A 16,522-nucleotide genomic window follows, 5' to 3' on the forward strand; every position below is an offset into this window, starting at 1 on the left:
TTCCTCAATAGTTATCAAGATCACACCATCTCTATATTGAAACTTTCAATGAAGTTGAAACAGCCACTCAGGAAGTGGCTTAGAATAGAACTTATCTAGATGCAATACATCTCTGTATCTCTACACAGCAAAGTTCTTGTTAAAAACTTAGTTTCTTCTTTATTGGGAGTAACAAGGTTAGAATAAGGACAATCAGAGCACAGCATTTTTTTGGCTTTCATTCAGGTTTTTTAAACACCATAAAGCTATCATTTTATTTCTACGAGCTTCCACTGTAAAAAGAAGAAAAATAAACAACTGTTCAGTTCTTGATCCAAACAGCAGGAATTTAGTCTGCAACAAGGGTGTATGCAGTATTTCAAACTGGCTCAATGCTGACTTAAAGTGCCCTCAGATAAAGTCATTCCTCTGCAGATCTCATCCCCACATTCATACACAAACCTGGGAAGCCCAAAGGAGTGTTTAAAAGCTATTACTGCTTCAACAGAAACATTGTATCTCATACTGATCTTAGCCATTATTAGCCCCTTGAAACAGGTTGGGGAAAAAAGTTTGGGTGGGGTTTTTTGGGGGGTTTTTGTGTGTGTGTGTGTGTGTGTGAGGGTTTGTTTTTTTTCTTTTGTTTGTTTGTTGGTTTGGTTTTTAAACAAGACTGTGAAACACAGAGTATTTATAACATCTGCACAAATACCTGTGGTGGCCTAGAAACTCGTCCTAGTCCCAGTTTTATTTCAGCAATGTCTTGTTTCTTGTTTTTTAACACAAATACTATATGAAGATAATTTACAATAGCAGCATCTGAATTTTGTTTTACACCAATTCATAGTTACTGTGAAAGATAATTGAAGGAAAGGGCTGCCAGTGGCCACAAAAATATCTCAAGCAGTACTCCAATAATACTTGGTCTATTGTGCTGTCTGCCTCCCCACATATTCCCTATTCTGCACTTGTATGAGGAAGGAAATAGGAAGGATATAGTTACCATTTCTCTGCAGATCTGTAGGACCAAATGAAGTACAATAACAAGAATAACTCCTGAATTCTTTTAAACTCCCAGGTTTCATTTGCCATAATTGCTTCAAATGATGCACTATGGATGCAGTTGAGCACTGCCCTTAATGAAGTCATAAAAATCTCCTAGTAAGCAGTACAAGATGTTCTGCATTCTTCAGACCTTAGAGATTAATTTTTAAGCAGGATACAGATAAACCCACAGCATTTCAGAAAGTTATTTCTTACATACACAATATACCATTAAATTTATTTTAACCTTTACTCCTGACCAAACTTATTTTTTGTTGCCTTCTTTTGCAACATTACATTATACATATTCATGAAATTCAAGTACCCCTGAGATGAAAAGAACATTCACAGAAATCATCCGTGCTCTGCAGCTTAGTCTAATTTTATTTGCTATCAAGGCAACTTTAAGAAGCTGCTATGCCATCCCCTATTGTACACCACAAAGCATCACTGTCAGTAACTTTCCTAGCCTTATTCTCTTCTAAGTAGTCCGTGCACCTCTGTACAGTTTTAAGTTTTTAGAATCTACTGCAGCAGTATGAATGGGTCTAAAATGTGTGGGAAAGAATGAGAGGAGAAATGTAACATCTTCATGCTTTTCAATACCACAGATAATTTATTCTTCCTTTGTTTCCATGACCTTGAGAATATGTCATAGAACGTTTCTGAAAGCATGTATAGAATTGGAAGTACTACTTTCTGAAACCAGTGCCTAGGATCAAGCTGAGTGTAGCTGACATTTACAACAGACAAGACTACCTGTAGTTCAAATGTAACGTGTCAGCTGGGGGACAGAACAGTTATTGGAAAAGAATATGGGGCTTGGTTGGTAATGTAAGGTTGAGACCACAAGCTTGTCAATGAAAGGGCATGCTCACAGACTAATGAGACATCAATAGTATGACCTTATGAAAAAAAATATCTGAAAATGTAGAATAATTCATCAAATCTTATTCCCCAGAAACATAGGTTGCTTTACACAGACACAAAACATATCTGCAGAAAAATGATGCTTTTTCCTTTGAGGTCTAAGAGAAAAGAAAGAAGGTGCTAATACTTCCCTGCTCTGCCTCAACCCCAGAATCTGCCTTGACCAAACTATTTGCACATCCTGGAAATTTCCAAGTTTCCAGATTTCAGTAAGTCTATCCTTAGAAGTAGAGACTTTAGGAAAAAACACCTCTAAAAATGACAAAATTCATCTGAAATGGCTACAGAGAAGCACCTTATAAATGAAAGGGAGCTGTAACATCATCCCTGCCAAAGTAAATTTTATAGAGGTTTAAGTCTAGTATATAGGAAGATCAGTGCCAGCACCAGTAAGTCAGTATAAATTCTGACATTATTGTTTTACAGAATTACAAGAAAAATCTGTGAAAAATCTCTTAGGAAGAATCCTTAGTCTGCATATGCACACTGATACTTGTACTAGTGAATTTTTAACATTCCCAGTCTCAACTACAAGGTGCAATCTCTTTACAAAGTAACATCCCAGGACCTGAAAACAGGTCACTCGCCAGTTCATATGGTTGCTTTCAAACATCAGCAAAGTTAGGATATTGAAATTATAATCATAACTGTAGTAAAATTACTTCCTTCAATGCTTGAAGTTGAGAAGCATTCTGTCTGTATCTTTAAACAAAAGAGGTAACCTTCATCAGCTCCAGAAGAGGGGGGGGGGGGGGGGGAAGCCTAATTTTTTTTGACATGTAAATTTCCAGTTTACCAACAATACATTAACAAGTCAGTCTTCAGCTGTTCAAAGTTTATATAAACACTACTGCAAAACAGAACCAGATATCTACTCTTCTCAAAGCTCAGGCAGAGAAGTCATTCAGAGCACCTATTCACTTCAGCCAGCTTTAGAACAAGAGATTGAACAGCTAAATTTTTTAATTTTTGTAAACTTATACAGCATGTAACAGATCAGGAAGTAAGATACCACTTAGAAGATAAAATTAAATTGAAACAATAAAGGGCTCCTGGCTCTGACTAGGTTGTTTCATATGACATGTAATTTTATAAACAATCTTTTCCTGACTGAATTAATATTCAACACAAGTCTGAGTATGACTGCTATCAGTAAAAAATGACTGGGAAATTGCTACTGACTAAAATACCGAGTTCAAACTTTTTTTTTTTTAAAAAAAAAATCATTACCAGAGAACAGACATACCAGTTTCAAAAAGAATTCTTTAAATCTTCTTAAGCTAAATCTCACAGATATTTGAACAACTAAGGGTGAAATAACGGTTAAAAATTCACATTCCAAGGCTCTGCAAACTAGTTCATTTCAAGTTTAATATCCTGAGAAACCAAATTACTTCAGTTTTCTTCAGGGCTCCTAAAACATTCTGCTCCAGTACCTTCAGAGTGTAATCCACTTGGATTCATTCAACTGACCCTACCAAAGTTCCACTTTAATTCACATTAATGATATTTTCAAATGTGACAGATTTAAGGCTGTTTTGATAGTTCGATTATCTATTTTTCCAACAGACTCTGTGAACTTTCCTCTCTGGGTATGCGAAGTATAACACCTATGGAGTCCTGTGTGTTTGTAATATCTCTGAATAACCACCTGTCCCTTACCCTTCAAAGCTAACTTTGTACTACTACAGCATCTATCATTGTCATCTCACAATTTAATATGGGGGCTGGAGGGGGGGAAATCTGTGTTGATTTCAGGTAGAGAAATACTTATGAACCTGTTTCCACTCACTTCTGCTCCATCTTACCCAATGCAGGAATTATGTCCGTTTTTCTGGCCTGTTATGAACAACTCATATCCAACTACCAGACCAGGAGTCTCAAATGTTGTAACTGAAATCTCCTCCAATAGGCACAGAAAAACATATTGTCCATTGGGAAAGCTGCTATGACTGACATGCCTATGGAGTTTGTGATGGAGTAGGGTGATTTCTTTTAGTAGTTTTTTTTCCTCCAATAAACTTATTTCCAACACCAGGAACTAAACTTACTCTGGGACATTTCTCATTCCATGCCTCTCCTACTAGAATTTTATAGCATGAATGCAGTAGTTTTTATTTACTGTATGTAAAGCAACCTCTTCACAGGTTCTTGCAGAAACATGTCTGTATTCTGTTATCAGTACTGGGGACAACAGCAAAGTTATGATATAAACCAGTACCTCAGATCGCACATAAAATGTTTCCACTAAAAAGAAAACTTTTTAGTAGCTGGTGCAGAGTGATACTTAGAAGCCCACCAGTGCTTCATGGTTATGCATAAATATTGTCTTTTTTTCACAACTGAGAGCACTCATTAGAAATCCAAAATATTCATGTTTAAGATGGTACTGGGCAAAGCATAACAGCTATGTGCTTTAAAGAGTTTGTATTAACATACGTTCAATAGCTAGTCTGTCTTTGCAACATGTTTACATGCTCATTAAAATAAGCATAGATTTCTTTGGTTATTCCTGCAGAGAGATGTTCTGTTATATTTTCAAGGCTCTGCTATTTTTAAGAGCATCAGCAAAGATCTACAATATTTTTGCTAAACAGGAGTAATATTAAGAACTACCATTAAATATGGAAATACGGGAATCACAGTAAGCACAATCAATGTTCACCAGTGCATCCAATGCCATACTGCCATTAGTGTTATATCACCTGCTTTTAGACACACTCATCAGCCATTTCAGAGTCAGCATCACTGCTTGCAAACACATTCATGTGTCCCAGCAACAGTTAAGCAAAACAGTCTTCTACAACTGTCTCTTGTCACTCTCAAGGAGATACTGCCCTGCTTATTAGAGGAAACACAGGTAGACAATCACAACCATTTTGAAATTAAGGCTGGGAGGCATGCAGTGACATGACATGCCTCGCCTGAAAAGCATAAAAGCCTCTGAGATCTATTTATTACTTAACATATTAATACAGTACAAGTACCACAAGAACAAACATCATTATATGAAGTATCTATCTCTCCTGATTCTCATGCAGTGTCTTTCAAATGTGTGAACTATTCCCAGGATGGCCTCTACAAAATTGTCAATGTCAGAGAGTATCTGAATGATTTTCAAATGCGTTTAGAACATAGTACTATAATTGTGGTATTATTCAGTTAAAGCAGTCTTTACTTTTTTAGCTCTTTGGCAGTTGCACATAAACACTCCATGGAAAGTGTCAGATAACCCAAACATCAAGATCAGCCACCTGAGGATTTTTTCAAGACAGAGACTTTTTCACTGGCTTCCACTCCTAGTATGTCATAGCAAAAGGAATCAAAACATAAAAGCTGAGGAAAAGTCAAGCCCAATAAATAGGAAGAGTTCTTAATAAAGTATGTATGAAGCATCAGTATTGCAGCTGTCCAATAAAATCTTCTGCCTCCTACTTTATAGGAAGCCTTGATATTTTTCTTTAATGTAATACAGAACTACATACCAATTATTTGATATTAATAGCCCCTTTCCTATTTTCCTTAAAACATCAGAGTCCAAAGTGTTATAATAACTATGATCGACATGAATAGGAAACCTCAATCCTATTTTCAGTTGTTTAAACAACACACTGCCAAAAGGCTAATACTATGAAGTTTACTTCTCACACTAAGATGGTGGAATCTCAGTTTTGCATTATCTAAAGAAACACAAGAATTAAACATTCAGCCCCTGGTGGAGGCTTCACTTCATTAGATTCCTTGAAAGGTTCCAGCATCTGTGTTTTGGTTCTTTCACTCACTACATTCATAAAACTATATAAATATCTTGTCCTAACCTTTTCGGTCTAGGTTTCAAACTTTATTAGACACCTTTGTCTCCCAGTGAAGGGGAATTACAAGAGAGGCACGAAGTATAAATTTCCTAAGAATGTATTTTCTTAAATTTAAAAAGAAACCCATAAACCAAAACCATAAAAAAAACCAAAACAAACTTGCTTCCAAGCACACACCAACCTGCAGCAAAATGGCAGTTTTATGTTGGCTTTTCATCAAGTTGCTGATGGATTCAAAGAGTCTCCTCATAGATTCTTCAAATTCTGTTTGTTCTTTACCTTCATATAGTCTGTTGAGAGATGCATCGAGTTATCCTTTCAGAATCAGCAAGTTTCATAGTCCTAAATGTACCAGATTTAACATTACTTTAAAAGTGTATTTTATAAATTGATCCAATGTTATGTACATAGATATTTCACCAATGGGCTGTATCAGCTATTCACCATATTGTGTAGAAATTCTTCAGCTTGAACACAGTGTAAGTATTTTTAATTTTTTAAGAAGCCTCTAAAGAATGACACCTCCCAGGTTTGAGCTTATAAAAAAAAAAAAAAAAAGTCATTTCACTTTCAAAGTGACTTATATGCAAAAAAACTTTATTTTCCACTGCAACTGAGCTACTGTAGGATATCTTTCACATATTACCACTGTTTCTTTTTTCTGCTGTTCTGGACACTTTTTCAAATAGCAATTTTTACTGTTCCTATTAACTGGTCTCCTTTCTGAAAAAAGCCTACTTCATGCTTAAAAGTCAAAAAGTGCATTTAAATTAAGCTCGCTCCATTATTTCTTCATTCCCTGTCCTAAAGCTTACATCTTGCAGATTATCTCTCCTATATTCTTCATACTATTAATACTACATACTGCTTACATAAACAGTAAAAAACCACTCATAACATGTTAAATTAGTTACCCAAAAACGGCTGCCAAGAGTTAAAGAAAAATAAGACAAGCAAAAAGCCAAGGTGACAAAAGAAGCCTGAAGTGTGTGTAGAATCCTGTTAAATAAATGCTGCACCTCTGGTGTACTGCATTCTCCATCAGAGGAGAAAAATTCCTCTTTTTAAAGTCATGTATTCCAGTGTCATATGCTTTTCTTTTCAGCTTGAAGCTTCAGTCCTTAGGAAAACTAAAGGTAAATTATTATGAGCTTTTGCCTACATCATGGACAAACTGAAACTGCTACTCATCCAGTGACTGACAAGAAACTCTGAGTGAAGGAAAACACCGAAAGAGACACTATTCAGGCCATGGCCTCTGCACTGCTTAGGTCAATATTTTTCAATGAGATACAAGTCAGTTATTAGAAAGGAACCCCAATATCCAAAACATTATCTAGGGAGGAAAAAAATTACATATACACATGGATACAGCATACATGATGTGCACTGCTTGAGGTATGTCCCTCCTGTGGTGATGGCTGTACAAAGAATATATACCAGGAAACCTTATATGTGAAAGGCATCTTAAAATAAGTTCTATACAAGCACATTACATAGAAAAGTCATCTTATTTATTATCAAGTGCTAGTTTAGGAGCTTAGTTTGTGATCAAATGGGTTTTTTTTTAAAATACTGGAGATTGTGTCACGTGGGGGGTAATTAAGTTTATTTTTCAATGGGCATGAAGTATCTGTATGTTGTAACAACGTGCCTGTACCAGTCTCAGAGTTTATTAAAGTGACTTGGCTAATGCACTGATACAGCTTCTATTGACTACACAATATTGCTCCAAAGATAAATGAAGTTTTCTAAACCTATTTTATTGCAGGTGGAAATTTGAAGCTTTCTTGACTAAACCCATGGGGCAAGGAGGCAGAAGTGTCACACAACATGTATTAAACATGCTTTTTAAGTTTACAACAGAACTAAATTAAGCTAGGTAGAATGCAAATTCTACTACCTGACTCATCATGTAGCTTCCATTTAGACACAATTTTCTGTGTTAACTTTCCAGTAAAATCACTCGTTCTGAAAGTAAGTTCTAAAGGATGACTAATTATTTGCTTGGAAACAACTTCACACAAGAGTGTACCTGAATTTCACCACCAAAAACAACCTTAGGCCAATGAAAAGAGGAAAGCAAACATTTAATGTTTTCAGAGTCTGTATTATGTAAACCTTTGGCTAATATACATGACCTTTCTGCAACACATACTCACTGAACAAACAGCTGCAAGACATAACCTTGGTTCAGCAGACTGGAATGAAAAAAACCCTTTTGCTTTCATTACGTCTCTATAGCTTCAACAGGATCAACAAGGCATTTTAGTTTCTTAAGCAGCCCATAAAATTAATGAAAGAATGATCTAAAGATCGCTCTCAGCTGTATTAATTCAAAATATTTGTCTCCAAGAAGACTAATCTCAACCCTTGAAAGTTAAGTACTTCAATTGTAAATCCTAACTGTTCTCATGCGAATAAAAATACATGAATCCTTTTTTTTCTGTATTTTCTTCTTCTTCATGACCAGCCTGACAATAGGAAATTCATTGCAAAAAGTTAGATCACAACAGCTCTAGATGGATATATCACATCAGATGATACTGCTCACTGGTTATTTTTGCCAGAGGCTGCTATTTGCAAGAGCTATTACTGCCTATAATAATTGTCCAACTGAATGTAGAGTTTCAGACCTGCAATTAAGACATTTATGGGGAAAACTAAAATTTAATAGATATGGCTACCTAATCACTTGAATATTCAACGTACTGCAATAACCTAGTTTGCCACAGGTGGTCCAATGTATCCTTTTTTCTACCAGCTAATACTAGGAATTAAAACGGAGACCAAAGTTCTACATGCAACAAAACCCTGCCTTCTGACCTTCATCCATGCAAGAGATTTTCCATAATCCTCTACACATGTCTCTCTTTTGCCATGACATCTATTAAAAAAAATTAAAACAAAGCTTTGGAACTATCAGCTATATTCTGTTATCATGAGCACCATCTCCTTTCCTATATAGCTTTACACCTAGCTTATCTATACGCACCTATAAATAGTAAATTGCTGTAGACAAGAATATTTCTAAGGGACTATCTACCAGCAGCATTGTTGCATTGACCACCAACCACAAACATCCAACTACTCAGTCTACTTATAGTCTTGAGTTTCCCACTGCATATCTTCTGCAACGGCATTCATTCAGCCATCTAGCAGAGGGACCACAGAACAAGTACTAGGGGGAGATCAGCCTTGGATAAATAGAAAAAGATGAAGCACACGAAACAGAGGATGTGGATGAAGTCTGTGGGATATAGTGAGAATCCTGAAAGGCTAGGAGAGAAAGCAGGGGACACATTTACTGCAATATAGTTTTTCTCCTTCCAGATTTCATCTCCCTCATTCTCTCCATCTTCCTTTTCCCTAAAATTGAATACCACTTGTAAGTGCTACGCCTCATCTGTTTGGCTGAGCTATACAGAACTAGTCCATTTAGTCTTCCCTATAAATTCCTTAACTGGAGATCTGAAACTCTTAAATTCAGTTGGACAATGATTACTGAAGATTACATTGTTCTATGCACAGTCTGAGCTGCTGGACACCTTGATCTCAAGGACAGGGATCCAGCTTCAAGCCATCTGTCACAGTGTTTGGCTATCCACTGGCATTAGTCCAAGCCACCTGACACAAAGAATAGGCACACTTTGAAATTTGCTCTTATTTACTAAATACATCTCTGGAACTTACACTGTAAATCAGAAAGCAGATTTTTGAACATTCCCTCTCAAAAAAACATCTCCACAGTATCTGTTTTAGGCCAGTTGCCAGCTTTTATGTTTTATTCGTGAAAACAAAAACACAGTTCTGTTCTGGAATCTTTTTTTTTTCTGTTTCTCTGGTCTACTTACATTTCTGATATCGGACTGCTAGTTAAATGGCAATACCCTGGGTACTTACTGTGAAAATAATGTCCTTGATCTAACAATGAACTTGAAAATATATTCCAGTGCTTTCAGAGTCCTTAGGATAGGTTCACATTGCTCCCCTCGGCTGGAGGTATCCAAGTAAGTCTTCAGAACAGTCATTAACTTCCTGAAGTTAAAAAACATTTTAAAAATAATTTCTTTCTTTTTTTTTCTTTTTTTTAATTAACTTCTCTAACTTGTTTGGCTACACCAACTAATTGTTTATGCTTAGCCAAGCACACACACCAAAATGTACTGCATGTATTTTTGCATTTATGTTACACAAATCAGTATAAACAAATGAGGAGCAAATTCTCAACTGCACAAGCAAGAAAGCAATCTCAAAGGAGCAGCATGACTTGACACAACCCTGAAAGCACTTTTGCAGAAACTTACAATGTACTTACACAAGTTAACACAAAATGTTACTTCTGCCTACCTACATTAAACAGTGATTAAACACTACTACACAGCATAAATTAACTGCATATAAATAGTACAATATTCTGCTATACAGTATTATTTGCTTAAAATATTTATTTTATTTAAACACTTCCCTGCTTTGTGTCCAAATGCATTTTTTTGCTGAAGACACAACCCGCTAAAAAGTGCAAAAGCTCATCTAAAAATAAGTCCCTTAATTTATAGTTATGGTTTCATCTTAAGCAATGAAACTAATATGATGACATAAACTTGAACTTGAATGTAGCCATAAGACAAACTGAAATAAGGGTGGCTAGGTTTTGTTTCTTACATCACTACAAAAATGGAAACCAACTATACCTTACCCTAAACAAATAAAACCAACCAACAAAAACCAAACTAGCACTTGCCTCTTGATGAAACTTAACAGTTCACCACATGGACTGACAAAACATTAGTAAGTGATCACTATGATATTTCAAATATACTTGCATGCAAATAATAGCTCTAACAACTGCTTGCTACTGCACAGAATATATAAAGAGCGCGCTCTCACTCCAATACATCCTCAGCTCCCTGCACTAACCTAACTCACATTTCAGGACCAAAATATCATGCTTCCAGCCTCTCAGCCTTCTGGGCACTACATCCATTGTGTTTGCATTTACTCCTTTTTATTGCTTCTCTGAATTCACATCTTTGTACTGAGATAGAACAAAAATTATCCAATTTTATGCAGAAGTCCATTCAAGGTCCCTCAACTTTGAATGTTAAGTCCTCTCAGAACTCTATGAAAGGTAGGTACAAATGGATGACTAAATAATAACTGAATAAATACCTAATGGTTTGGCAAAAATACCATATAACATGGTCACAATACTTCTGGGACATGACATCTCCTAACTATGAGTTTGGCCACAGACAGCTATTTATTTATTTCATAAATGATTCCTGAAACACAGTACATCTTCCATGATGTGCATGGAACCAATGATGACAAGAAAACTCAAGACCTGGGGAATGATCATAAACATTATTTTGCCTCTGCCACTTTGATTAAATCATCATAAACTCCCAGTCAAGTAAATCTTAGAAATATTTTAAGCAACTAAGGCTGCCATGAGAGGTTCTGTACTCAACCTTCTCCCACAATAATATAAAGAATGAAATTACATGTGCTTATCACATATGGAGTGAAGGAGGGTTAAAGGAGGGTTAAAGAAGGGCATTGTAGCTTGTACTTGAGCTTTCTGAGCCCAGTAATGTTAACTTCAGCTCCCCTAGAACGTGAGAAAGGATTGATTGTGCACTACTGCCTTTCAGTTCTACCAAGCTTATATTTTAATGTATGATCCATGTGACATTTCCTGTTGAGTTGGAACTGATTCAGTTTCAGCACAGGACATGACAAGGTATCCTCAACTACTCCAAACCTTCAGCTAAGGTCTTTCATTTATTATTCATATCCCAAATTAAAGTTCTTCAATCTGTCACCCCATAAAGCTGCCAGAACAACACTTCAGTTAAACGACAAAAATACATCTATTCTGTTATAACACTTCCCCGAGATCAGCACTAACTGAAGATGTTATCTTTCTTCATATTCAAAGCAATTTTATCCTACAATCATACGCCAAAACCTGTTTTAAATAAAGTAGGAATCCAGTATTAAATTTACTGTAAAATATGTCTCCACATTTTTTATTCTCTTCTATGAATCCATGTCTTCCCATCTGGACATTATCTGGAAGCTCCAAAAATAATTTAAAAAACACCACCACCAAAAGTCCGTCCACCTGACTGGTGGCATGACCATGTAGCAAATACTAAGACTCCAGTTCACAGCAGACCATGTAAACAAATATCAAAATTCCAGTTCACTTCACTGATTCCCTCCTGGTGCAAAATCAGACTGTGAACTGCATATGAAGAATTGAAAGTTCCCATTTTTTTTCCCCCATGAGTTTATTTGCTGTAAAAAGAATAAGTGGAAACCTATATAAATGGGTGAAGGACATCCTCTAGTTCTCAATGCAGTTCAGGTTAAGGCCAGGAATATAAAGGGAGAGGCTTTACAGCAAAGTATATTTTGATAAATTTGATAAAATACAGGTGAAATGCTCAGACACAGCAAAATCCAGGTGAGAAAATGAATTCCAAAGAATCATTTAACCCCAAATCAATTACTTTTTGTCAATTAACTCTACTTATAATCATGTGTGTGTCTCAAAGGCAGGTTTGTTTCTACTTAAGCAAACAGCACCAGCAAAGCAACAGTAATCATTGATTACATCAGAAAAGTCACAAGCAGGATTTACTTTCTTTAATGCAATGGTAGAAGTTTAGAAAAAAAAAAAAAAAAGAGAAAAGGTAAAACAAACGTACTTGTATGCTAATGTTGCACTAAAATGCTGTTGGATATATGCTTCCAAAACAGTGTTAAAATGTTGAAACTTACGGTCTGCAATAAGTCCTATGATATATATCTGAAAAGAAATGGACATGATTAGCATTTTTCATAAAGTTGCATTTTGAATTTAAATATTAGTCAGCTGAAATATTTCTTTATAATTCACTCTTTAGGAGTATTTAATGAAATTTGCTTTTCAGTCAAACAGTAATATTCCATCTGTTATGTAGAAATTTTAAGACTAATTCCCTGAACTAAATGACTTGATAGCTCATTAAAAATTATAGTGTTCTTCACTTTGACAAATAAAATCCTTTTGTGCTGATTCTTACCAGTGCATCAAAGACAAGGATGTCATACTCATTACTGTGGGAATGTTCCATCATGATGTTAAACAGGGCATCCAGTGTATCTTGGAGAAACTATAGAATATGAAACAAAAAATTGGCAACCAATTCAACTTGAAAACCTCTCAAGTCAATTTTCAGATAGTAGACTTGGTTTCTCTGAAGTTAGAAATGTAAGGCCTTCACTGAAACATCACTTAAAAACATTTCTCTTTTCTTTAGTTTCTTTAATTTTAGGAATCTACATCTTCAGACATGAGCAATACTTAATATATTTAGCTCAAAGCTTATGGAAAAGCTAAAAATATTGTATAAATGACATAACTAAAACTGCATTCCTAGTTCCTTAGTGATACAGATTAGTAGTTGCTATTTTCACATATATATGATCATTAAAAACATATATCACACTTCTATGGTCTGATTCAAAGCCCACTTTAAATCAAAGTACCCCACTGACTTCAGACCCAAATCTTTCTTTGGTTAAAAATGAATAAGATAAATAAAATTATTAAGTTCTCTTTCCTCCCTCTCTCCAGAGAGGCATCTAATGCTTATATTTGATGTGTGACACAAATGTAATAGTGTCTGCCATTTTCAAAAATATTAACAGGTTTTTATCCATATTATACTCATTACATTAAGAAAGCACTTCACTGTGTACATACTACACTTTTTTAAAAAAAAACTATCAACGTGTAATATAATATTAAGAACTCTAAAGAAAGCAGTAGGAATTGTAAATTTTCAGATGGGCAAAAGCAAACAGCTGAACAGTGATTGTGGAAAATATTACAATTACTGCCTTCATACCCTATCAAGTTTTTAAACAAAATTTTCTGTGCATGCTCAAAATTAAAGTTTATCTGTGACTTAAGCACCTGACCAAAGCAGCAATGACTCCAAATACTATTCTCTGTATCAAATTCTCCATTCATGCACAAAATTTCCAGCCAAATAAAACAACAGAAAGCAGAAAAAAAATAATATAAATTTATTACAGGCAGGTTTGACTAGTAATCCTGCAAACCTGCACAGCCTAAAAGCAGCCAATACCAGAGATGTTTGGGAGCAACAAGCAGAAGATGGCTGAGACTATGTAGAATCCTATCCAGATGTCTGCTTCCTTGCTCCCTCCAATGAGGGCCTTTGCTCATGTCTTTTGCAAACTATCCTTAATAAAAGCATTAGACCAAATGACTCTCATTAAAGAAAATATAATTGACAGGTTTCCTTAAGTTCCTATGTTTACTGTAACTGACACTCCCATTTCTTTTTCTCTGCCATGGTATGAAAAGACATGAAGAATGACTATTATCAGAATAAGTATATAAAGATATACCTTCACAACTTCCTCTCCATCCACAATCTTTAGTTTTTCCAGGTTCTCCTGAAGCAGCTCTGGCTTCATACGCCATTTCAAGAGACCTAGTAATCCCACTAAAAAAAAATAAATGGACAGAAATTAAAACTTAAAATGTGATTTATTGTTTTAGAAAACAGACATTTGCACAAACTTCTACCTGTTTAGAAGATACATACCATTCTGAGTTAACTTTGTAGAACAAACAAGAGTTGAAATATAAAATGCATCTCGTGAGCTTACTGAAAGCCCGCCTACAATACTTGAGTTCCTGACAATGGTTGCTCCTTTATTTTCTGTGTGTTGACGTGTAGAAGGTAATGTCAAATAAGCACTAGCATCCTCCATTTTTTTACTGTCCCCCTGAAAAACAACAACTATTTATTACATATTTCACACAGCAGGATTTAAAATTAGACTTACTTTGTTCTTTCTCCAAAAGTAAGCAAACCCCTACATTTCTACAGACTTTAGCGCATACACCAAAGCATAAAGGATACTCCCACCGTGGCTTGTACACCTAAACCAAGAGTCAATGTTAATCAGCAAAAAAGGCTGCAATGAACATGCAGGGAAACTACTGCACTGAAATTATAAAGGTATGTGTTTTAAGGTGCAGTAAGGCAATACGAGTTGTGACATCACTGGCAGAGTAACAAAAGTGGATTTCTCATTAAAATGTCAATACACACAGAACACAATAGACTAATGAGCATCACCTTTAAGTCTATACACAGGATATAAGCAACATCGTTACGGTGTCTGCACACAATTTAAGAATAGAAAATGGGACCGAACAGGGAAACAATAGCAGCAGTGTTGTGATATACCCATTATAACTTAATACCTCTGGACCTGGACCTCTAACATAAAAGTTCAGGGCATGGTAAGATTATATTTTAAATTAGACAATATGCTGCAGTAACTAAGTGACACAGATATCACAGAATTTATGCTTTTCAGTAGAATGACCAGTACAGAAAACGAGAGCAAACAGGTATTTCTCCCTCCTCTATTTCATCAAGTTTCATGTCACAACCCTCACAGATATTATTTTTGTGCCTCAATTTTTGATTCATTCCCTAAACAAGAAAGCAGTTTGTAGACAAAGACAATAAAAATCATACCGTTTGCTGTTTAGGGAATATAAATTTTCTTTAACAAAACTACTCAAGAAAATTTCCCCAATCATTTTATAAGCTCTGTCACTTAAAGCTACAACACCACAACAGATCTGACTCAATTAATGACCCCTTAGTCTACAATTGTGCATAAACAAGGAATTACAAAATCCATAATGTAGAATGATTTTCTAACTTCTGGGGTTTGTATCTGATTCAGTGACCATAGGTGCACAGTCTCTACTTTCTATCAAACAAGAAGTAAGGTTAAAAATTTACTGTAAAGAGACACAGACAAACAAAAGGCAAAACCCTTACACCACAAAACAGCATTACTAACTTTTATGACTGTATTAAGTTGCTTAACAAGTACTTTTCAGAATTTCTGGAACCAGAACAGAATCTTGACTTCCTCCTTTTGAGACAAGTTAGACAGACACTAGGGAAAACACTTGACATTTTGATCAAAAATCTCTCAAAAAAAAATCAGTGCCTGAAGGCAGCGAAAATAAAGTACACTATATAAACTTTGCAGTTTTCAAATTAATTATTTTTAGAGGCCAGATGTATGACTGTTTAAAACATGTACAGATTACAATTACTGCTTTTAATATTAGAGTAGGCAAACATATGTCTGAAAATCTATTTCTTCCAAATATAAACTAGGTCAACTCCATTTAGCATTTCTCATCTATGCTGTCACTTAAGGAAAAATTACCAGATTGATGTAGGAATGAATTAGATGGAACTTCATAACCATCATTAACCAGAGTGTCATACACCGCAATCTTTATTTTCCTTCCAGTCTAAATGTTCGTCAATATTCATATCAATGAAGAGAAGATAAATAACTATATGCTGCCATTAATCTTTGTTGGACTACCTAAACAACTTGATTTAGTTCTATGCATCTCGTTAGCCATTAATGTTACAGCAAACTAGTTTACTGAAAAGTGAACTAAGAGATACCTAAAATAAAATTTCTTCTATATTAGAAATTATTTCTGGTTCTTAGTTCCTGCTAGACACTATTCTTCAAAGAGGGGTGGGTGTGTGGGTGTGTGTGTGTGGTGGTGGTGGTGTCGTGGGTGAGAGAGAGAAAGAGAGAGAGAAACAAACCCCAAACACAAACTGCAGTAAAAATAGTAGGAAGAATAATCATTTTTTATTGTGCTTACA

At 35.3% G+C, this 16,522-nt stretch overlaps 1 protein-coding gene across 2 annotated transcripts in view; it reads right to left on the reverse strand.

The window, feature by feature from the left end:
• Nucleotides 1-16,522, reverse strand: part of DOCK2 (dedicator of cytokinesis 2) — a 197,745-nt gene that overhangs the window by 150,376 nt on the left and 30,847 nt on the right. For both annotated transcript variants that reach the window (XM_080399958.1, XM_080399959.1), the window contains exons 18-23: nucleotides 14,402-14,585; nucleotides 14,202-14,299; nucleotides 12,845-12,934; nucleotides 12,488-12,588; nucleotides 9,672-9,806; nucleotides 5,950-6,058 (exon numbers count right to left, since the gene is read on the reverse strand). In XM_080399958.1, coding sequence (XP_080256084.1) covers nucleotides 5,950-6,058; nucleotides 9,672-9,806; nucleotides 12,488-12,588; nucleotides 12,845-12,934; nucleotides 14,202-14,299; nucleotides 14,402-14,585 — 717 coding nt within the window. The remainder of the gene's footprint in view (nucleotides 1-5,949; nucleotides 6,059-9,671; nucleotides 9,807-12,487; nucleotides 12,589-12,844; nucleotides 12,935-14,201; nucleotides 14,300-14,401; nucleotides 14,586-16,522) is intronic.

Source organism: Falco punctatus (assembly GCF_963210335.1).
Source record: "Falco punctatus genome assembly, chromosome: 8".
NCBI lineage: Eukaryota > Metazoa > Chordata > Aves > Falconiformes > Falconidae > Falco > Falco punctatus.